Raw genomic sequence first — 18232 nt, 5'->3', positions numbered from 1 at the left:
AACAAATGCCTTCAACAAGAGGAAATCTACCCTGCAGGCACAGGTGTAGTGGTGGCAGTGACACCAGTCATGCAGCCGAGAACTTGGCAACAGCAGCTCTTTGCTAAATCGGTCTCTGTAATGGGTAACGTTTCAGAAGTGGCCACATCGGACAGGGTCTGGTTCATTCTATAAGTTCTCAGAATCTACACTAAAATAAATAAAGAGAAACATTCAAATAAATAAAGAGAAAAGCACACATTTTTATGGCATAATGCCACCATGCTTCTACAATTATTTTGAACATTTATCATTTAACACCATAAGTTAAGGAGGTAAAAGTGCAGAAATTGTCATCGTAAGCTGCCTTAGAAGGGAAAATGATTATAAATATTTGAGAATTGTCCTTCCTTAACAAGACAATTCTATGCATATAAATTTTTGCAATTAGATATTCATTATCTCTCCTGCACCGATTAACAAGCTAAAACTGCAATGGTTAAGACTATGAAGAATTGGACACTCTATGTTCATATGGACTTTTACTATCTCTTTATAACTGATTGAGAATGTTTTCTCATTTCTGTTTTTTTTTTTTTAAAAAGAGTTTAAACTGCTTGACAAATATTTCATTGTCCTCACGCAGCTCACTGCTGCCACTTGTTTGGAAAAATGAAAGCTAAGTTGAAAAATGCACCTTTTCCATTTTCATCTCTAATTGAATTCTCTCTTGACCCCCTTATTCCCCATGGCTGTATTTCAGGTTTTGATGATAAGAAAAAGAATTTTGTATTTGGATAATACAATTTTCTTACTTGCCTTCAGCGACCTTCAGCTCAATTTCCTCTCCCCAGAGACACTGTATATTATAGAATTGAATCAAATTCCTTATTCATAGGAAAAAAGTTCCAATTTAATCTGAATATTCAGCATTTTACACTGGTCAGGGTGATGGATGGCAAATTGAAATGCTTTTGGTTCAGGTAATCAAATGGTAGAATTTAGGCTTGTACTGAAAAAAATAATGAAGTCTATTCAATATTCTCATAAGGTGCAAAAAATGCACATTACATGGTAGAACTGTTTTTTTCTTATTACCTAACCAATAACATCTCCATTGCAAAAAGTATAGTAAAACATTAAGAATTTATGTAGGTTAGAACATCTGAAAAGCAGCCACTGTTGAGGGAAAATGCAGGCATCTTCCCAAGAGTGCTCAAACGAACGAGTACAAAATTGGGGGAAAAACAGATCTGTTCCCAGTATGTACTTGTAGTGTTCAATGCTGGTTTACTGAAGCCTTTTAGTATGTTTTTATGTGCTTTTAGAGAAAGAAACAGTCTTTTGAATTATTTCAAGTTGTGTGGTGTACTGAGTTGTTGTAATGCTTCATTTCCATGCCCAAAATTTTTGTTAAGTAGCAGTATCAGGTATCTCATTATTTCTGAAGGACTGCCCCTTTCATTTTGGAACAGTCTTGCTGCTTTTGAAGTTCAACCCCAAAACAACAACTGATTTGAGCAACTCCAGCTTGGCACTACCCTACTGACATAGCATGTTTGGACACTTGGACAAGATGTCTCCGGGAAAACAAGAGGATAATGATGCTGTATAAATATGGTTTGGTTTAAAAACTCCATCGACAGTTCCGTTCTTTACTTCTAGAGATGAATGGAATTATGGAAACTATTTTGGTTTTAAATACTGAATTAAGGTCATTTTCTATTTATTTTGAGTATTTAAGCCACAAGGAATCCTTAACTGTAGGCACCACTAGCATTTAATTAAAATTGTGATGCAGCAACCTAAACTTTTTTTTTTATAGGTTAAAGTGAATAGATAGTGAATAGATACACAAAGGAATAAAGTGTGGGGTGTTTTATGTAATCAGAAATACAAAAATGAAGTTAGGATGTCATAGAAAAGGATTTAAGCATATGATTTTGAAGTAATTCAAGTAGAAGCTTGCATTCTGTCCTGAATAGGATGGAAAATAAGTGTGTACTTCTGAGTAACCTATTAGCTGCATTTCAAGGTCCAGAGCACTAAGGACATTTGCTCTATGTGGCTACTTCTGCTGACATTGATTTAGAATTTCTTTTGTGAACACCTCTGTGGGAATATAAAAACTGTGAGACACACACATGAAAGAAATTTGTACAGCATAGTACAAAACAAAGTAGAAAAATGTTTCAATTTTGTTGAAAAGTGTATTTGGATCTTGATCCTTCCGAAAAAGTTCTTGTACACTTCCTTGTCGAAGGCCTAGGTAGGGCGTCAGAACAGTAAGGCACTTAAAAGTCAGGAAACACCGGCATTAAAATACTAATACAATCTGGTTTCACGTTACCATGGGGAATATTCCCAAAGGCAGTATTAGCCTGTGGACACTAAGCCCCACAGGAGAACTTTCACAACCAAGGGGTACCACCAGGCTCTTCTGGAGGGCAGTTCAGATCAAGAACCCAGCCCAAGCCCAGCGAAGTCTGCATCACTCAGATAAATTTGACCCCCGTGAATGTTCCCCATACATTCAAATTATATTCTTTAGCCTCGATTATTTTCCCCAGTACCACATATGACATTATGCAAGCTTTATCTTCTTTTAGCCTGCACTTTTCTCATTTCCATAATAGTCCAGTATTCTAATGACTCATCTTTATGAGTTCAAATACTGGATCTACATCTTGGCAGTTGCTGACTGCTGTCACATTTACTTCTCTTTCCAGCTGATAATATTAAAAGATGAACATTAATTACAGGGACTATTTCTCTAACCTTGTCTCGGGGACAGACTATTTAGTTGGGAACAGTAGAATCCGTCACAGCTGCAGTCTATTTGATAAGTGCTGCTTAAAAGCCAGACTACTTGTCTGCAGGGTACGCTGCCTCACTGACAGCTGGGGGAGGTGAGGGCTCTTAAAAGGAGTAACTCGGCTCAAGGTAGCCATTCGATAGCGCGCCTCAAATGCCTTCTTCAGAGAGAAAGACAAACAGCTTTGTGACAGTGGGCAAAATACTCTGGTCTAGCAGTTCAAGGGCTTTTGTTCTTCCTCTGTGGATAACTCCAGTGAAGCAGGAGGGGAGCAGAGGCTCGCACGTGAGCTGGCACCCCATGCTATGAATGTAGAATCACAGAATCACAAAACAGTTTGGGTCAGAAAGGACCTTCAAAGGTCATCTAGTTCAACCCCCTGCAATGAGCAGGGACATCTTCAACTAGATCAGGTTGCTCAGAGCCCCGTCCAGCCTGACCTGGAATGTCTCCAGGGATGGGGCATCTACCACCTCTCTGGGAAACCTGGGCCAGTGTTTCACCACCCTCATTGCAAAAAATTTCTTCCTCATGTCTCACCTGAATCTCCCCCCCGCTTTTAGTTTAAAACCATCAGCCCTTGTCCTATTGCAACAAGCCCTGCTAAAAAGTCTGTCCCCATCTTTCCCATAGGCCGCTTTTAAGAACCACAAGGCCACAATAAGATCTCTCCAGACCAGCTTGGGTAGCAATTTAATGAAGCAGCTGAAGCTAATGCCATTTTTTGGCACCACATAAGAGAGTCTGTTGTAGGGTCACATATATGCATATAAGGGGTCATGTACCAGCAAATTTTCAGGAAATAGTAGACATGCACATTATTAGACTGAATTGCTGTCTGGCTCCAATATCTGAAATATGTAACCAACTCTTAACCCTAAGTCTCAGGGCACTGATGCATTTAAATCACAAAAACGTGTAGGTTTTTTCTGTCTTAAACTAAGTTTCTGGAGTAGGAAAAGAATATCACGAATGTAGCACTAGATTCTATACAGAAATACTTGAAGGGCAGTCCTGCAGGAATTAGTGCCACTACTGACACAATATTTAGATTAATAAACACTTCTCAAAATCTGAGATTGCTTCTAAAATCTCAGTTTTAAAGAAATTAATCTGGAGCTCTTGTACTTTCTTAATTAGAATCTTGAGCCACTAATCTTCTATTTTCAAGACTTTCTTTGAAACCACGAGGGCTCTTAACATACACATTTAATGGAAGATAATATTATTTCATAATCATGGAACTCTGGAGCTGGAGCTTTATAAGAAAAACACTAAATCTTATTAAACTAGTGATAAAGTTATTGGTGTTGGCAACCTTGCAGACATATTCCTAGAGCTGTGCAGTGTTTTCCTCCTCTAACAACTGTAACTAAAAGGACTTTAATGAGAGCAAAAGAATGTGGCTCTGTCTATCCAGGATCTTTAGGAATTTTCACTTTTCCCTAATGAAAATGAAAACAAATACTTTTTTTTTTTCCTATGAGCTTTTATGGACATCTGAACTGACTTCTGTAATGAAGAAGGATTAAGCAAACTCAGGGAAATGATAAATGTGGTTTGTATTAGTGTACTAATTAGCTCATAAATTTAGAAATAGTTAATCTTTTAGTTTTGCTGAATGAAAATAGCAGTCAAATCGCAGATCAGATCTTGGAACCGGAGTAATGCAGTGGTGAATTAAAACCCCCTGAGCTTAGGTGTCTGATCCCATAGTACTACGAAAACTGGAAATGTTGCTACTGGCTTTGAAGAGCACAAGGTGAATTTAAGCAAAGCTGTAAAATATTACTCAAGCAGCCAGATACTTAACAGATAATAATAAAAAAATGGGATTTATTCGGTGCATGCTTCTTATTGTGTTGTATTCCAATGATTAACTATGTTAATTATTTTTATTTCAGTGAGCTAATCAGAGCACTAAGAGCTAGCATAATCCTGTGGTTTAGTGCAGTTTCCATTTAATGTGGAGATATTCAAAGACCATGCCCCAGAAATACACATTCTCTCAGAAACAGTTCTGGGTGCCAAGTGATAAAAATATACTTGCTCATTACATGATTTACATGTCTTTAGAACAGTCGAAGCAGAAAAAGTGTACAGGCACTATCTGTTTTACACTGCCCCCTTGATAACCTGATGAAGACTGCACTGATAAAACACAGGGAAATGTGTATTCTATCCCAAAACAACTTCAGATCTCAGTTCTTCGGACTGAGTCCTAGCCAGGTGGTGGAGATGCAAGTGCCAAGCACCGGGGCATGGTTTATGGTAGGGTAGCAGACATGTGGTTGGCAGACACTGCATATATACACAAACAATAGCTCAGAGTCTGCTCTCCCCTGTAATGGTTGTGCCAGGACAAGGTTAGAAGAGAACTGGGCTCGGTAACACTCAATGTGGAGAATGAATGGACTCCCATTCTCACACCCCATAAACATCCTCCTGCACACCTTGTTAAACACCACCCCAGAGACTGCTTTTCAAGCAGTTTTCCGTAAACTCCATGTGACCTGGATACAATGCTAGATAAAACCATCGGATAAAATACAGCACTAGAAATATGTGAACCTGGGATTAGAAGATCAGGGTGACTTAATGAGGAACCAGCCTTCACATCTGGACTGCTGTGAACATTGCCCAATCCAAGGCCCCTGTGGAAAATAAACCAACACATAGATAGTAATTCAGTAAAATGTACAAGAAACGTTGATTACTAGCCCTGAAGGGATATGCAGTAGGAATTAATCTAAAAACATGATGGCAAACAACTGCTGAACCAATTTTCTTCTTTGGCTTGTAGTGCACCTGCTCTTAAAATCTCTACATTTTACTCTTTTTTTCTTGCAGAAATGTAAATATTCCCACATTAAATCAACTGCTCGTGTAAAGAGATACACAGTGACAAGGCCTTAGTCTAACTACACGGTGTGACAAGGAGGAAATAAAACGTGTCTGCAAGTACAGTGTTTAAATGCCTGTACGCATTACACAAGCTGGCAAGTTACAAAGCAATTTGTAATTATACCTCCAACTTGCTCTTCAGGAGATGTGCATCAGCAAACTATTAACCAGATCCTATATTACTGCAGTATTCCACCTCAAAGTGGTAGCAGAGAGAGAAAATTCAAGACTCAGCTCTCAATATCAGGCTCTTCTGAGAGCATCCCTGGCTGCCAAACATGTGCACCAAGCCAGCATTGCTGACAATTTTTTGTCTGCAGATGATGCTACTTCTGGAGGCCTGTAGCTCACCATCCTAGCTCTATTTTTGGTGAGCTGCTGCAAGAAAGGATAAAGTGGTATGGCTAGCTGATACGGGTGCACAGTTTAAGGGACTCCTGGTTATTACCATTGTCTTACCCTGTCCCTTCAGTTTCAGTGAGGCTGCATAAGGCACCCAAAATCTTCTCCATTTCCTCCAAAATAGCACCAGGACTAGCAATTTTTGTTTGAGTGACAGAATGCTAGACTTCATACTTCACTAAGTGGAAAGTCACATCTATACTCTCCTGAAGTCTCTCTGATTGCATACCATAAGCAGGTTGACAAGGAACATCACCTTGGCAGTGCAACCTCAATGAGCCCTTCCGGCCAAAATTTTCAATCACAGTGACTTAAATAAAAGTGACCAGCTTGTCAGAGATATTCAGCACACTTACTTTCAACTAAGTTAGCACATTAGGAAATCAGGACACAGTTATTTTAGTGCTTATATATAGGTTAGAACTGAGCTTCAGATGCCTAAATTTGAAAATTGTGAAATGTGTCAGCAAAAGCATTATAAGAAGCCTGATCAAAATGCAGTATTTTCCTTAAAGCAACATCCTAAAGCGGCATTGTAGTTCTCTTCCCTATATGACAAGCATATGAAAAGCTCTAGGATAAGGACTCATTAAGATGCTGCAGTGAACTGCACTTTCATCTCAAGCATGTGTTCCACCTCAACCGCACACTCTGTGCAACGATGACTCTACTTTTGAGATGGGTGAGACAACACCTAACACAGCCCTGTGCAACCAGGTAAACATAACACTGCAACATATTTATCCTACCTATCTCTGGACTTCTAAACTGTGGTTGCGTGTAACTCCGATACTAATTGAGATTCTTATTAATTAAGGGAGAGGAACAGGCACTTTTAAGTCACGATACACGTGACTTAGGTTAGACGTTTACCTCAGGATAACATTAATCAGACCTTAGAAATGCTGCTTTACTCCCACCAAGTACAGAGGGAGTGGAGACACCTCTTTCAAACCCAGACATCTAAGTTGTACATACCCGAGTTTATTAGGGAAGAAGCCCAGCCCTCGTTGAGAAATGCTGATCAAGAACAGGAATATTCCCAATGAACACCGCTGTCCTATGTCACTATAACAGTGACAGATAAAGACACAGAAGGACTTTGATATTTAGCCACTAGTGTATATTGGCAATACTTCTAACACCACCTTGTATGTCAAGACCAGTAAAACAAGGTCAGAAACCAGCGGTATGCAACAGAGCCAACAAGAACTGGAAGCTAGTGTGGCTCTGCAGATTCTGCAGCAGAGTTAGCACCTACATGCACTACACGGAGGGAGGTACTGTGCTACATGGACATACTAGCATGGGTGTACTAACTCCACTGCACCGTGTAGTTAGGCCCAAGCGCTCCTATTATTAATTAGTACGAATGATGTGGGCTCCTATATCTCTACAAACACACATCCCCAGCAATAGATACACCGCTGAGCAGACCTGGTCCATCCAGAGACACGTTCAAAATAACCCTGTCAATTGCAAATATCAGCACGACCAGGTGGTGATGCCCAAAGCACTTTCTGTTTAACAGAAGACATGTGGAATTGATTCCTCTCTCATACCAATGTTAATCATGACAAAGTCTAATAAAGTCAGAGTTAGAATTGTTTTGATTATACACTTGCATACATAAGAGAATACTGCAACTGTGTGTATTTCTGGGAGGTTTTTTTTTCATTTCTTTTTTCTTATTTCTCCCTTTCCTCTGGGAGATCTCATTGCCAGTTTCAACAAAGGGCATCATCTCTATGCAGACGATATCCAACTCTACAACTCTGTCAACTCACTCTCTGATCCCTTTCTTGCCACCTGTCTTCAACATGTCAATCAACAGATGGCTACACCATCATTAAGGAATGCTTCAAAGGCATTCAAAATGTTTTAAAAGTCCTCTTTGTTCCATGTCTGTGGCTCTGCTATCAGTCTTCTTAATTCAGCTCTTCAGTTCTCTGCCAAAAATCTTGCTGCTATCCATAACACAGAGGTCTCGTTTTCTTTTCTCCTGCTTTAAAGCTACTTCCGTAATATTTACAAATTTATCCATACTATGACATCTGCTTCTGCTGTGTTACATTGAATGTTTTACTCTAGTTCAAAATAATGCCATTTCGTCCACTTTAGTTTTCTAAAAAACATATTTTCTAAACTTCACTATCCAATGGGCAGGAAACGGAGTACTACTCTGCTTCAAAAAGTGGAGATTCCCTCAAGAACTTTCAATACTCTACAGGTTTTCTTGAATGCAGGATCTCATTTTAAGACTTGTGAAAATATATTTCAGTGCCTATACCAGCAAGTCATAAAGCCCTCTGATATACTTAGAAGAGTAATACTGGGTTTTGCCAGAAGACAATAATATTTTGAATATTATCAAAATATAATTGTGTGGAACTGCACCAGATCCCCATTACAGCAGTTAGTCTTCTGCTTCTCCTCAGGCCTTTCTTACCTTTGTGTCCTCAGATCTCCAAGATCCCAGAAATAAGAAAGCAAGCCCATTCCTTCACTTACCCTATTTCAGTCTTGTCTGCATTTTTAGGCCTTTGCTTCAATCCACTGTAACATGCAAATGGTGTCATCTCTGGCACAACCTGTTCCACAGTAGTAACACTCCAAGGAGTTGGGATAATAGCCCATCATAAATCTGGAGTGCCTCTCCCAGTAAAGAAAAAATGTAAAACAAATACACAAAGGTGAAGTTCAGCTACATGAGGAAAAGACAATGTAGTGGAAATAGGGATCTGATGTAAACCCACAGACAACTCACTGATGTACAAAATACCAACGAAAAGAATTATATGAGGCAAGGCTCTTCCATGTAACACCCCTTTGACAACTGCACCTGGAGAGCCTCGCAGGAGTGCCTGTGAATGCTGGCAATGACAAGTTCCCAGTGTATGTTACCCAGTGCAAAAAGGGTCTCTAAACAGATTGACACACTTTGCTCTCTAAATAAGGGGGCTATCCTTTTATTTGCTATTGCCTCCACTTCTCCCTCATTTGTAAGCCTCTAAGAGCAGGGGCAACTACAGCAATTCTTTGTGTAGCAGTACAATGGAAAAAAGTATTATTATATTAAATATTTATTATTATTTATCAAATTATATATTACATAGCTGTGGGATTCGAAAGTTCTCACATACTTCTACATGTTTGTGTCTTTTTCCTCCTATTCCTTTCACACCCTTCTTAGTTCTAATGACACACTCATCTTGCATAGCATGGAGGTGTTTTTGTCAGATGTTTGCCTTTACCTGCAATACACTGTACACTTACCCAGAAGTGGTCAAGTCACCATCCCTGAAGGCAATTAAAAAAACCTACAGATGTGATGCTTAGGGGCTTGGTTTAGTGGTGGACTTGGCAGCGTTGACAGTTGGACTCGATCTTAACGGTCTCCTCTACCCTGAACAATTCTATGATTTTACCTTCTCCTCTAATGGGATTTAGCAAGCCCAGGCAAAGGCAAGCTCACGTAATTCGTCAGCTCCTCTCAGAAAGCCAGTCAGGGAGCCACAGCCTGGGAACTGAGGCCGTGTCACGGCTACTCCGTTCAGCGCAGGTGACAGCGCCGGGGGCAGGGGCCACCGCGGGGCCTCCGCGGTCACACAGCCCCCAGTGCAGGGCGCCGGGCAGCTCAGCACAAAACCCGCCGCTTTTAGGGCGGGAGGCCCAACCGCCCAGCCCGAGCCCCTCGCTCTCCCCACCCTGCCCCACGGCGCTGCGGCCTACAGCCCGGAGAGGGGCTCTAGCGACGAATCAGAGACCCACCCGGGCGAGGAAGCTCACCAAGGACAAGGGTGACTACGGCTGTGCCCACAGCCCCTGCGCGGCCACGCCGGGGTACGTACACCCGGCCCCGCCCTCCCCCTTAAAAACCGCAGCGCCGCAAAGGCTGCCGGGAGTGCGGGGGATGAAGGATGGAGGGCGGGGGGGGAACCCACCAGCACCCGCCGCCGTGACGTCACGGCGCACGCAGAAAACGCCGCGCGCGCCTCTCCCCCTCTCGCTACCATGGTGACCGCCCGCCGCGTCTCCGCCGCGGGGGAGGGCGAGCGGCGCTCTCGCGAGATGCGGGGCGGGGCGGGGCGGGCCGGAAGGAGGCGCGGGTTTGAAGGCAGCGGCGGGAGGGGCGGCGCGGGGCAGGTGGGTGGTTGCGGCTCTTCTCCGCGCGGGGCCCTCGCGTTCCCCTCGGGGTCGCTGGCGCGGCGCGAAGCCGCTTCGTCTCTGAGCTGCTGGAGCTGTGTGAGCGGGGCGGCCTCTGCCCCTCTGCCCGCCCGCCGCCGTCTCCTCGGGGAGCAGGTGCTAGCAGGTGTGTGGTGGTGGCGGCGGCGGTTCCTCCCGCTCCCGGGGCGGTGCCGCCGTCATCCCGCCTCGGCCCGCCCGTCCCGGGCTGGCCTTTCCACAGAGCTGCCCGTTCCCCGGGGCGGCCCCCGCGGCTGCCACCCCGCGCCTGCGCTGCGGCCCGGCCGGCCCTGAGCCCGCCGCTTTTAAACGGCCGGCGGGAGCCCCTTGCGGCCGCGCTGTCAGCGGGGAGCTGCCCGCCGGTGCTGCGCGGCACCGCGCTCCTGCCAGCCGGGGGAGGTGCCGCCTGGGGCTGGCGCAGCTGTGAACACTGTGAGGGTGCTGCTCTGAAAAACTAATCAAGTGACGTGGCCTTCGGTTTCAGCAACGTAATAACTGCTATTTAGACATAAAGGCTTAAAAAGCTTAGCTGGTGCAGTATTGTAAGACTTATAGTTCTGCTATGGGACGAAGGCTGGGCGTCAATTTTAATAGTGCATTCAATTGCGAGATGTTATTCATTCCCATTTTTGAGTGCTTGATTTAAACTTCTTCAGCAATGTAGTTGCATATCTTTGCTGCCATTTCTGTATGGATCGAATATTGATAAAGGCTTCAAACAAACAAACAACACCAAACGCCAGGAGGAAGCACAGGGTTTAGTTAAGCTGTGCCAGATCAGATTGTACTGTACCAGATTTGATTGTGGTGATGGCAATAGTAACTTGGGTTCTGCTCTCAGTATTTATTGCTGTCTGCAACTGCCTGAAAGGAGGTTGTAGCATAGAGGGTGTTGGTCTCTTCTCCCAAGTAGCAAGTGGTAGGACAAGAGGAAATGGCCTCAAGTTGTACCAGGGGAGGTTCAGATTGGATATTAGAAAAAAATTATTAATGGAAAGGGTTGTCAGGCATTGGAACAGCCTGCCCAGGGAAGTGGTGGAGTCATCATCCCTGGAGGTGTTTAAAAGATGCTTAGACGAGGTTCTTAGGGACATGGTTTTGTGCTAGAATTAGGTAATGGTTGGACTCAATGATCCTGAGGGTCTCTTCCAACTGAAATGATTCTATGATTCTATGGTTTAGCTCCAGTCCTTTGGCTCTCCAGAAAAAAAAATATATATATATACATGCATATATATATATATATTTTCTGTTTGCTTCAGGTGAGCAACTGAACCTGAAATTGTACTGTCTTAGTTCTTGAGCCATATTGGGTTTCACATTGGCTTTAAAAAAAAAAACCAACTATAAAAAATATGTAAAAGTGAATGCCAAACAGATCAGTTCTTAAAATATCAAATGACTATGTGGTACCAAGTGGGCAGGCAAATCAAATCCTGAGGAAGCACCTTTAGGAATTCAGCTGGGCATCACTCACACGGGAATGCATCTTGCACTGCAATATGCAAGGCAAGATTTTAAATTGGAAGCCTTCAGAATGAAAATTGAGCCTTTGGTCTTAGCTCTAAATCTCTTGACTGAAAGGCTCGCTTCTAAAAATCTTAATTGTGCTATCACCAAGACTTCACATAAACTGCTTAGACATTTAGATCTTAGCAAGTTCAATTATAAGTCTTTTCGGGGTTATTTGTCATAATAAATGTGTATTTTAATACATGTTCTTGGAAAACAATTCTTACATGTTTCTCTTTGAGAAAGCCTGAGTGCAGTTTCTTTCTCTGCAGTTTACATCATTTACACAGTACAATTTTAAAAGAAATTATCCTCTTGGTTTTACTCTGACATATTAATGGCTTACACTTCCAAAATGTTGTTGTAGTCATGTGTATCTCACAATGCCTGTTGGTATGTTGAGGGAGTAAATACCAAAACTTTGTTAAAACTCTAAGGTTAAATAATAGTATTTTTCTTAACAGGAATCCTGAAGTTTGTGAAACACTGAAAGTCAAGCGGAATAAGTAGATGATTGTCAAATTTTTATTTTGAATTTGATCCAACAAAAAGGAAACTGGTAGAAAATGTCGCCTGGGAAAGTTCTGCAACCTGTACTGAAAATGAAGGTGGATGAACTCTTCTTGTGCTGGTTAAGTCAGCCTGCAACTCAGCTGGCACTAAAGGACTGCTTGAGAAGAATCAAGAATGAGGAGAAAGCTGTGATTAGTAATGGAGATTCAGGCAATGGTAAAAATGACAGGTTCGCTAATAAAAATCCCAACTCCAAGCAATGCATATTAGGAGATACTGGGTTGTCTTTGTCTCTCAGTCCTCCTCAGCTTTCTACTACTCTTCCATTGGCAACTCCAGCCACCCCAAGGAACATTTCTAATGTTAGAGCAACGCGTCGATCCTCAGGAACCAGAGTAGTAAGTTTGTTTTTTACTTATTAGACCTATTTGTTTAAATAGAAGTGAATTTTGTGTTTGTGGTATCAGCAAATTATTCAAGTAATTTCCCCACAAGAGGTGTCAGGAGTGGAGTGAAGCAGTGGCACTGAACACAAAATGTCAATGTTTTTGTGTCATTAGCACTAATAGGTAGGTGGCCTAAACTTCCAAAAGCATGTCTTGGCTTCTTGCAGCTCTGTTGCTTTTTATAAACCACTCATGCCTGACATAAAATGAAAAGTGAATTGTTTTCTAGTTGCAATAATTTTTCTGTCAAGAGCAAAAATGCAGGAGCATCTTAAAAATTCCATAGCCAGTACAGCTGATTAGATTTGATATATCTACCCAGGTTTTGAGCTGTAATTTCAAACATCATGCTAGATTGATATATGTTGCAATTAATTTGCATGTTATGTTTGCTTCACTGGGTGCAGCATAGATAAGGAAAAGTCAAAACAAGTGATTCTTGCTTTCTGAAGTATTGCCTTTCCTGTGCAATAAGGTTAGGTCTAGTATCTGCATTCTTGTGGTTTTCAACAGGCATGAACAAACTAGAAGTGGTGGAAAAGCTAGAAATAACATTCTAATAGAAACGTAATTTTCAATAATGTCTTTGTGTCAACTGAGCCCTCCAGAGTTGGAGAATGAAAGAAATAATTGTAAAAGCTGAAACTTGGCTAGATTGGTCAGATAGCCAAGGCGAACCCCGTGTCATTCGTGAAGTACATATCACACTTTATGTTAAAAGAAAAATCTAGCATTTTATTAGATATGGTAATTTATAAAGGCTATTTAGTTTACTAAATAGACCACAGTTGCTGGATACCTCGTTTAACTTAGTTTTGCCAGAGGTAACCCAATCCAGATGTTGATGCTTCAGATGCCATGCTTTCAGTAACAGGCCCTTCCACTGTTAAATGCAATCTAATTGTGGATAAATGTAAGTCCCTGTGTTTGTTTGCAGTGTTATTTTTTATAACATACTGCCTTGACTGCAAATATTCCTTTGTCTACTGATACCAGGCACTATTGTTAGTACAAGACTCAAAGAATCTGCATATTAACAAAGTGATTGTTTTGGTACCGCATGGTACACTCAATGCTTTCTTTCTAAGAAGGTCTTGGTTTATAATAGACAATGCCTTTTATGCAAGAATGACACCCCCGCCCACAACCTGAGATTTTTTTTTTTTTAAACATTCGGTTCAGTTCAACCTAATTTCTAGCCCTTTTCAGAAATTGTAAAAACAAAACTGGATAGAAAATGATGTGGTGACAGACAGAACTAAGCATTGTGTGTATGATCTACCTTATATTAAAGGAGTTAAGATGCATGCTGTTTCTGCTATAGGACTATAAATTCGTATCATTTGATAACAGTGGTAAGTTGTAAGTGGTCATCACTTCCAATCACTCTACATACTTGGGTGTCTAACTCAATACACTGGGCAAACCTCCTGGTGTCCCAGGGAAGCCTTCTCAGGTTGGTAGCAGTAGAGAGGTTAGAGCTGAGGATGTTTGAGTATTCGTTACTTCTTGTCTGTTATTGGTGTGTATTGAATGTATATATTTACCTTTCCACCCACAAGAGTAACAATGTGACTACGGTTTTGCACTAAAACATTTTATCTGAAATGTTGCATTGATTTCATACATATTAATATTCACATCTAGCTTGACAACTTCGAGTCCCAACTTCTTAATGTTGAGACATCACACTTCCAATCTAAAGTTTGTCTAGATTGACTTTGAATTAATAGGGACTTGTATTATATGTGTAATCACGAGCCAGACAGCAGGGCATGACAATTGATTTACTATTTTTTCTTTATGTTCACACCATTTTATTTCCTGTTCTAGTGAAATGCAGAAAGCAGATGCTCAGTTTATTTTTGTATTGGATAAAAACAAGCAAGGGAAGAGTTTCCATTAAAAGCCACTGTTACTTGATGTACTTGATCACTAACTCGTGTACTATAATTTGTGTGTCTTGGTTGATCGCTTTAAGTAGATCCCATAAAGAACTAGAAGAGATTAATGAAGTGTTACATTCTGTACTTAACTGGAATTCTTTGCATAGTGCTGAGATAGAACCTAGAGGGCCAGGCTGTTGGCTGTGTTTTGGTGGTTTTTGTTGGTTTTTTGGGGTTGTTTTGTTTTTTGAGAAGTTGGGCAGGGAGAAGTTTCTAAGCAATAAGAAACTGATTTGTGACTTTATTATTCAGCTGAGCTGAAGCTTCATCCAAGAGTTTCCTAATATTTAAGGAGCAGGCATCAGCCCTTAAAATACCACCAAAGTTGCATAATTGCATGTTCTGCCACAACAGCGTATTTTCTCACAGAAAGCAAAATATAATCCTTTTCCTTCTCATACATCCATAAACTACCTGCTGCAGTGTCAAAAGTAATGCACCTGGTTTTGTGCACCTAATCATGGTTCACAAATCAAGCCACAATGGTATTACCTACCTCATTTAAGTAACTTTGAGGTCCTTGTCTCATTTATATAAATAGAATAATATTTTTCAGATAGCTTTTTAAAAAAATAAAGCTTGTACTGTAGGTCCAGTAATACAGATTTAAATTCTATGTAGCAGTCCTGGAAAATGCTGAAAGTTAATATGTTTAACCTTGGGTGCCTGAGGGTGATATTAGGAAAGAGCTTTTACATTCAGCTATAAAGAGCTGGAGAATTACTTTTTTCAGGACTATATAACTCAATTTAGGCATCTTCTTATTAAACGCTTTCTTACTGTATACAGGAATTCTCCTAATGCAATGTACAGGCAGTAAACTCATTTTGGCAGGATACATTTTCAGTATCACTGAGCTGAATCAATATATTTGATTATGGGTAAGGTTGCTGTACACCTTTTCCTGTTTCTTAAAATGCAACTTTTTTTGAAGGACACCAAACAATAATGCTGATAACAGAAAACTGCCATCCCCAGGTTATTATTAGGTACTAAGTATGAATGTGTAGGTTTCCATACTTGTTAGAAAAACATGTTTTGCAGAATGGAAGCATTCTTGGAAGACCTGTCTTGAAACTAATTAGATATTTCATCTTTTAGCACCTTAAACAGTAGCATATGAGCAAAACATGTTGATGTTCTGATGGCAAATGTTAAACAGCATTAAAAGTACTGTAGCTGACAGCTATTGTATTCAAGGAGATCTTTTCTTTTTCAGAGGTTAGCTTGTAATTGAAGTTTGAGGGTTATTTTTATCCAAAATTCAGAAGTTGCCATGCATTTTTGCTGAAACATTAATGTCTTGTCAGAGGAGATTTGCTGTCTTTCAAGACAGTTGAAGCCCTCCAGTGATTAGTGAGTCCAAAGTACTTTCTCAGACAGTGAAAGCACATATGTGGTCTTTATGCTAAAGATGAAACAAAACCTGAAGTGCTTCAAAGAGGAATTTGTTCATCTGAACAAGGCACTTAAAGCCATGTTCTGGAAAAACGTTAATTCAGAATAAACTGTTGGATTAATCCATACATACATTTTGACATCTAGACGGAACTTTACCAAGAAAATTCCTCTTGTAGTGTATGTTACTGCAAGTGAAAACAAAACAGTGTTTGTTTAGGGTATGGGTTTGGTTTTTGTTTTTTTTTTCTTTAGGGTGGTAGTTGCCCTTCACTTGCATAGTGTCATTCAGAGTGAGGTCGGTCTCTGGCTGTGTCCATTGTACCAATGCTGTAATTGCAAAGTTCTGGTCATCTTCATTACGTGGTGTGAAGTGCTTCCTAGTGCTCAGTATTCTGCAAGTAGGCTTGTGATTTGTATGTACTGAATGTCTTAAAACAACAGAAAATGAAAGGCATAGAAAAATCTCAACGTTTAAGTCTTGAATATTTTATGAGTATACTCCTGTAAAGAAATTCTAGAGCTGTGACTTGTGAGTTTCAAACTTGAGGAATAGCTGTCATAGCTTTCTTCTAACCCTTATCACTACTGTACATGGATTTAACAGCATTTCTGGCACTCTACATTATCTTAAACATATGGGGTGCACACAATTGTACACTGTTCATCATATTGTCAAAAATGCCAGGCCTGAAGGCCTAAAAGATGCTGCAGGCAAGATGTTTAATCCTAACCAGCTGGTGGGCAAGGCATCTGGGGAAACAATTCACAGAATTCCCTTTGGGCATTTTGGGGGGCGGTGGTGCAGAGAGAATGTGATATGATCTGAAATACTTCAAAGTTATTTTCCGTTTCTCTGCAGGGTCAACCTTTGAGATAAAGGTACTTCTCAGACTGGTTTCTGTATATCCTTTGCCTGATAAGCATACTGTTCCTGTTTGTTATCTTGTGACAATTATTAAAGCTCATTGTCCTGTATTTCTGTAATTCGTAATTTTTGTATTACTTTACTGTATTGCTGCACAGCTTTTTTCATCACTACCACTCTTGCCAAATTATTGTTAGCAGTTAGTTGACTCAAATGGAGTGGTACTACTAGAATCCATTTTAGTTGGAAGGGAGACTAGAATGAAACCTTTAACATTGACATAAGTTTGAGCATAATAACAGTTGCTTTTGGGAACAAATTAGTTCTTCTGAGGACCTGAATGAAAGGGTAGCTGGGCTTATACCTACATCTGTTAGACCAGTGGTGGGCTATCTCTGTGTTCTGCAGGTGTGCTCTGTGTCATGAAACATCAGAAAAGAGGAATTACAGTGTTTGAATCCTGCCAGCTTTTCACTTAAGTAGTTACTAAGCTTTGATGTCAGCCTTGAAATTTCAGCTGTCTAGTCTTATGTGTTGTTTGCATCTGAGTTGCTACTTACTACACCTTAATACTAGTAGCAATGTCAGCTACTAACTCTGGGCTTTGTAAGCTGTATTAGCATTGCACTGCACACTAGATTATGCTGTACAGGACTGAGTGTGGTCTAGCTCCCTAACTCCGTATTATGCAAAGCTCGTGTTAATAGTGCCATGTCCCATCATTAAGTGGGGAGGGTGGTGGACTTGGCTTCCAACTCAAGCCCGTGACTTAAAAGGCAGACTGTAAATAACCTGTTATCAAACTGATGTACTTTTGTGATGATAACAGGGTACTATGACAGATGTCAGAAGGTCCTTTATTGTGAACACATTAGTGCTATGGTGCCAACAAAGGAAGGACAGCCAGAAGTTCACATTAATGTCTGGAAGAGTACAGCTATAGGTGTTCCTAGAAAACCATTATTAGTTTCAAGTGTGGTGAAATAATAGTAGTCAGCATAAGCAGCACTGGTAGTATGTTGTGTTATTCTTAAGCTTTGCTGTACTGAAGAGATTGGAATAGAAGCATCATTATCTTGATTAGAGAACCAGGTATTCATTTTTTGTATGAGAAACTTTAAGTTATTCACTGTTGTAGATTTTCAGCAGTGTTCCTTATTCTAACTGCATACTGTACCCTGGGACATAAATTTCACACATTTCTTAGTAATAGTATTAATTCTGTTTACACATTGTGCTTTGTTAGAAGAAATAGTGATCTTTT

General features: G+C 40.7%; 1 protein-coding gene and 1 long non-coding RNA gene across 5 annotated transcripts in view; one reads left to right on the top strand and one right to left on the bottom strand.

Moving 5' to 3' along the window:
- LOC135993065 (uncharacterized) overlaps positions 1 to 9936 on the bottom strand; it is a 49085-nt gene extending 39149 nt beyond the window's left edge. For 3 of the 4 annotated variants that reach the window (XR_010606817.1, XR_010606813.1, XR_010606811.1), the window contains exons 1-2: positions 9890 to 9936; positions 5366 to 5448 (exon numbers count right to left, since the gene is read on the bottom strand). This is a non-coding gene — a long non-coding RNA (uncharacterized LOC135993065). Of the gene's footprint in view, positions 1 to 5365; positions 5449 to 9376; positions 9860 to 9889 lie in introns of those variants that run through there. The other variant, XR_010606812.1, reaches the window with a different exon arrangement.
- A 2330-nt stretch (positions 9937 to 12266) lies between these two features.
- The window catches only part of PPP2R3B (protein phosphatase 2 regulatory subunit B''beta), a 54502-nt gene continuing 48536 nt past the window's right edge, over positions 12267 to 18232 (top strand). Inside the window, exon 1 of the mRNA XM_065627264.1 lies at positions 12267 to 12708. Coding sequence (XP_065483336.1) covers positions 12364 to 12708 — 345 coding nt within the window. The 5' untranslated portion in view covers positions 12267 to 12363. The remainder of the gene's footprint in view (positions 12709 to 18232) is intronic.

This window comes from Caloenas nicobarica, chromosome 1 (assembly GCF_036013445.1).
Source record: "Caloenas nicobarica isolate bCalNic1 chromosome 1, bCalNic1.hap1, whole genome shotgun sequence".
NCBI lineage: Eukaryota > Metazoa > Chordata > Aves > Columbiformes > Columbidae > Caloenas > Caloenas nicobarica.
Note: the sequence above shows the minus strand (reverse complement) of the source record. Positions and strands in the feature narration are given on the sequence as shown.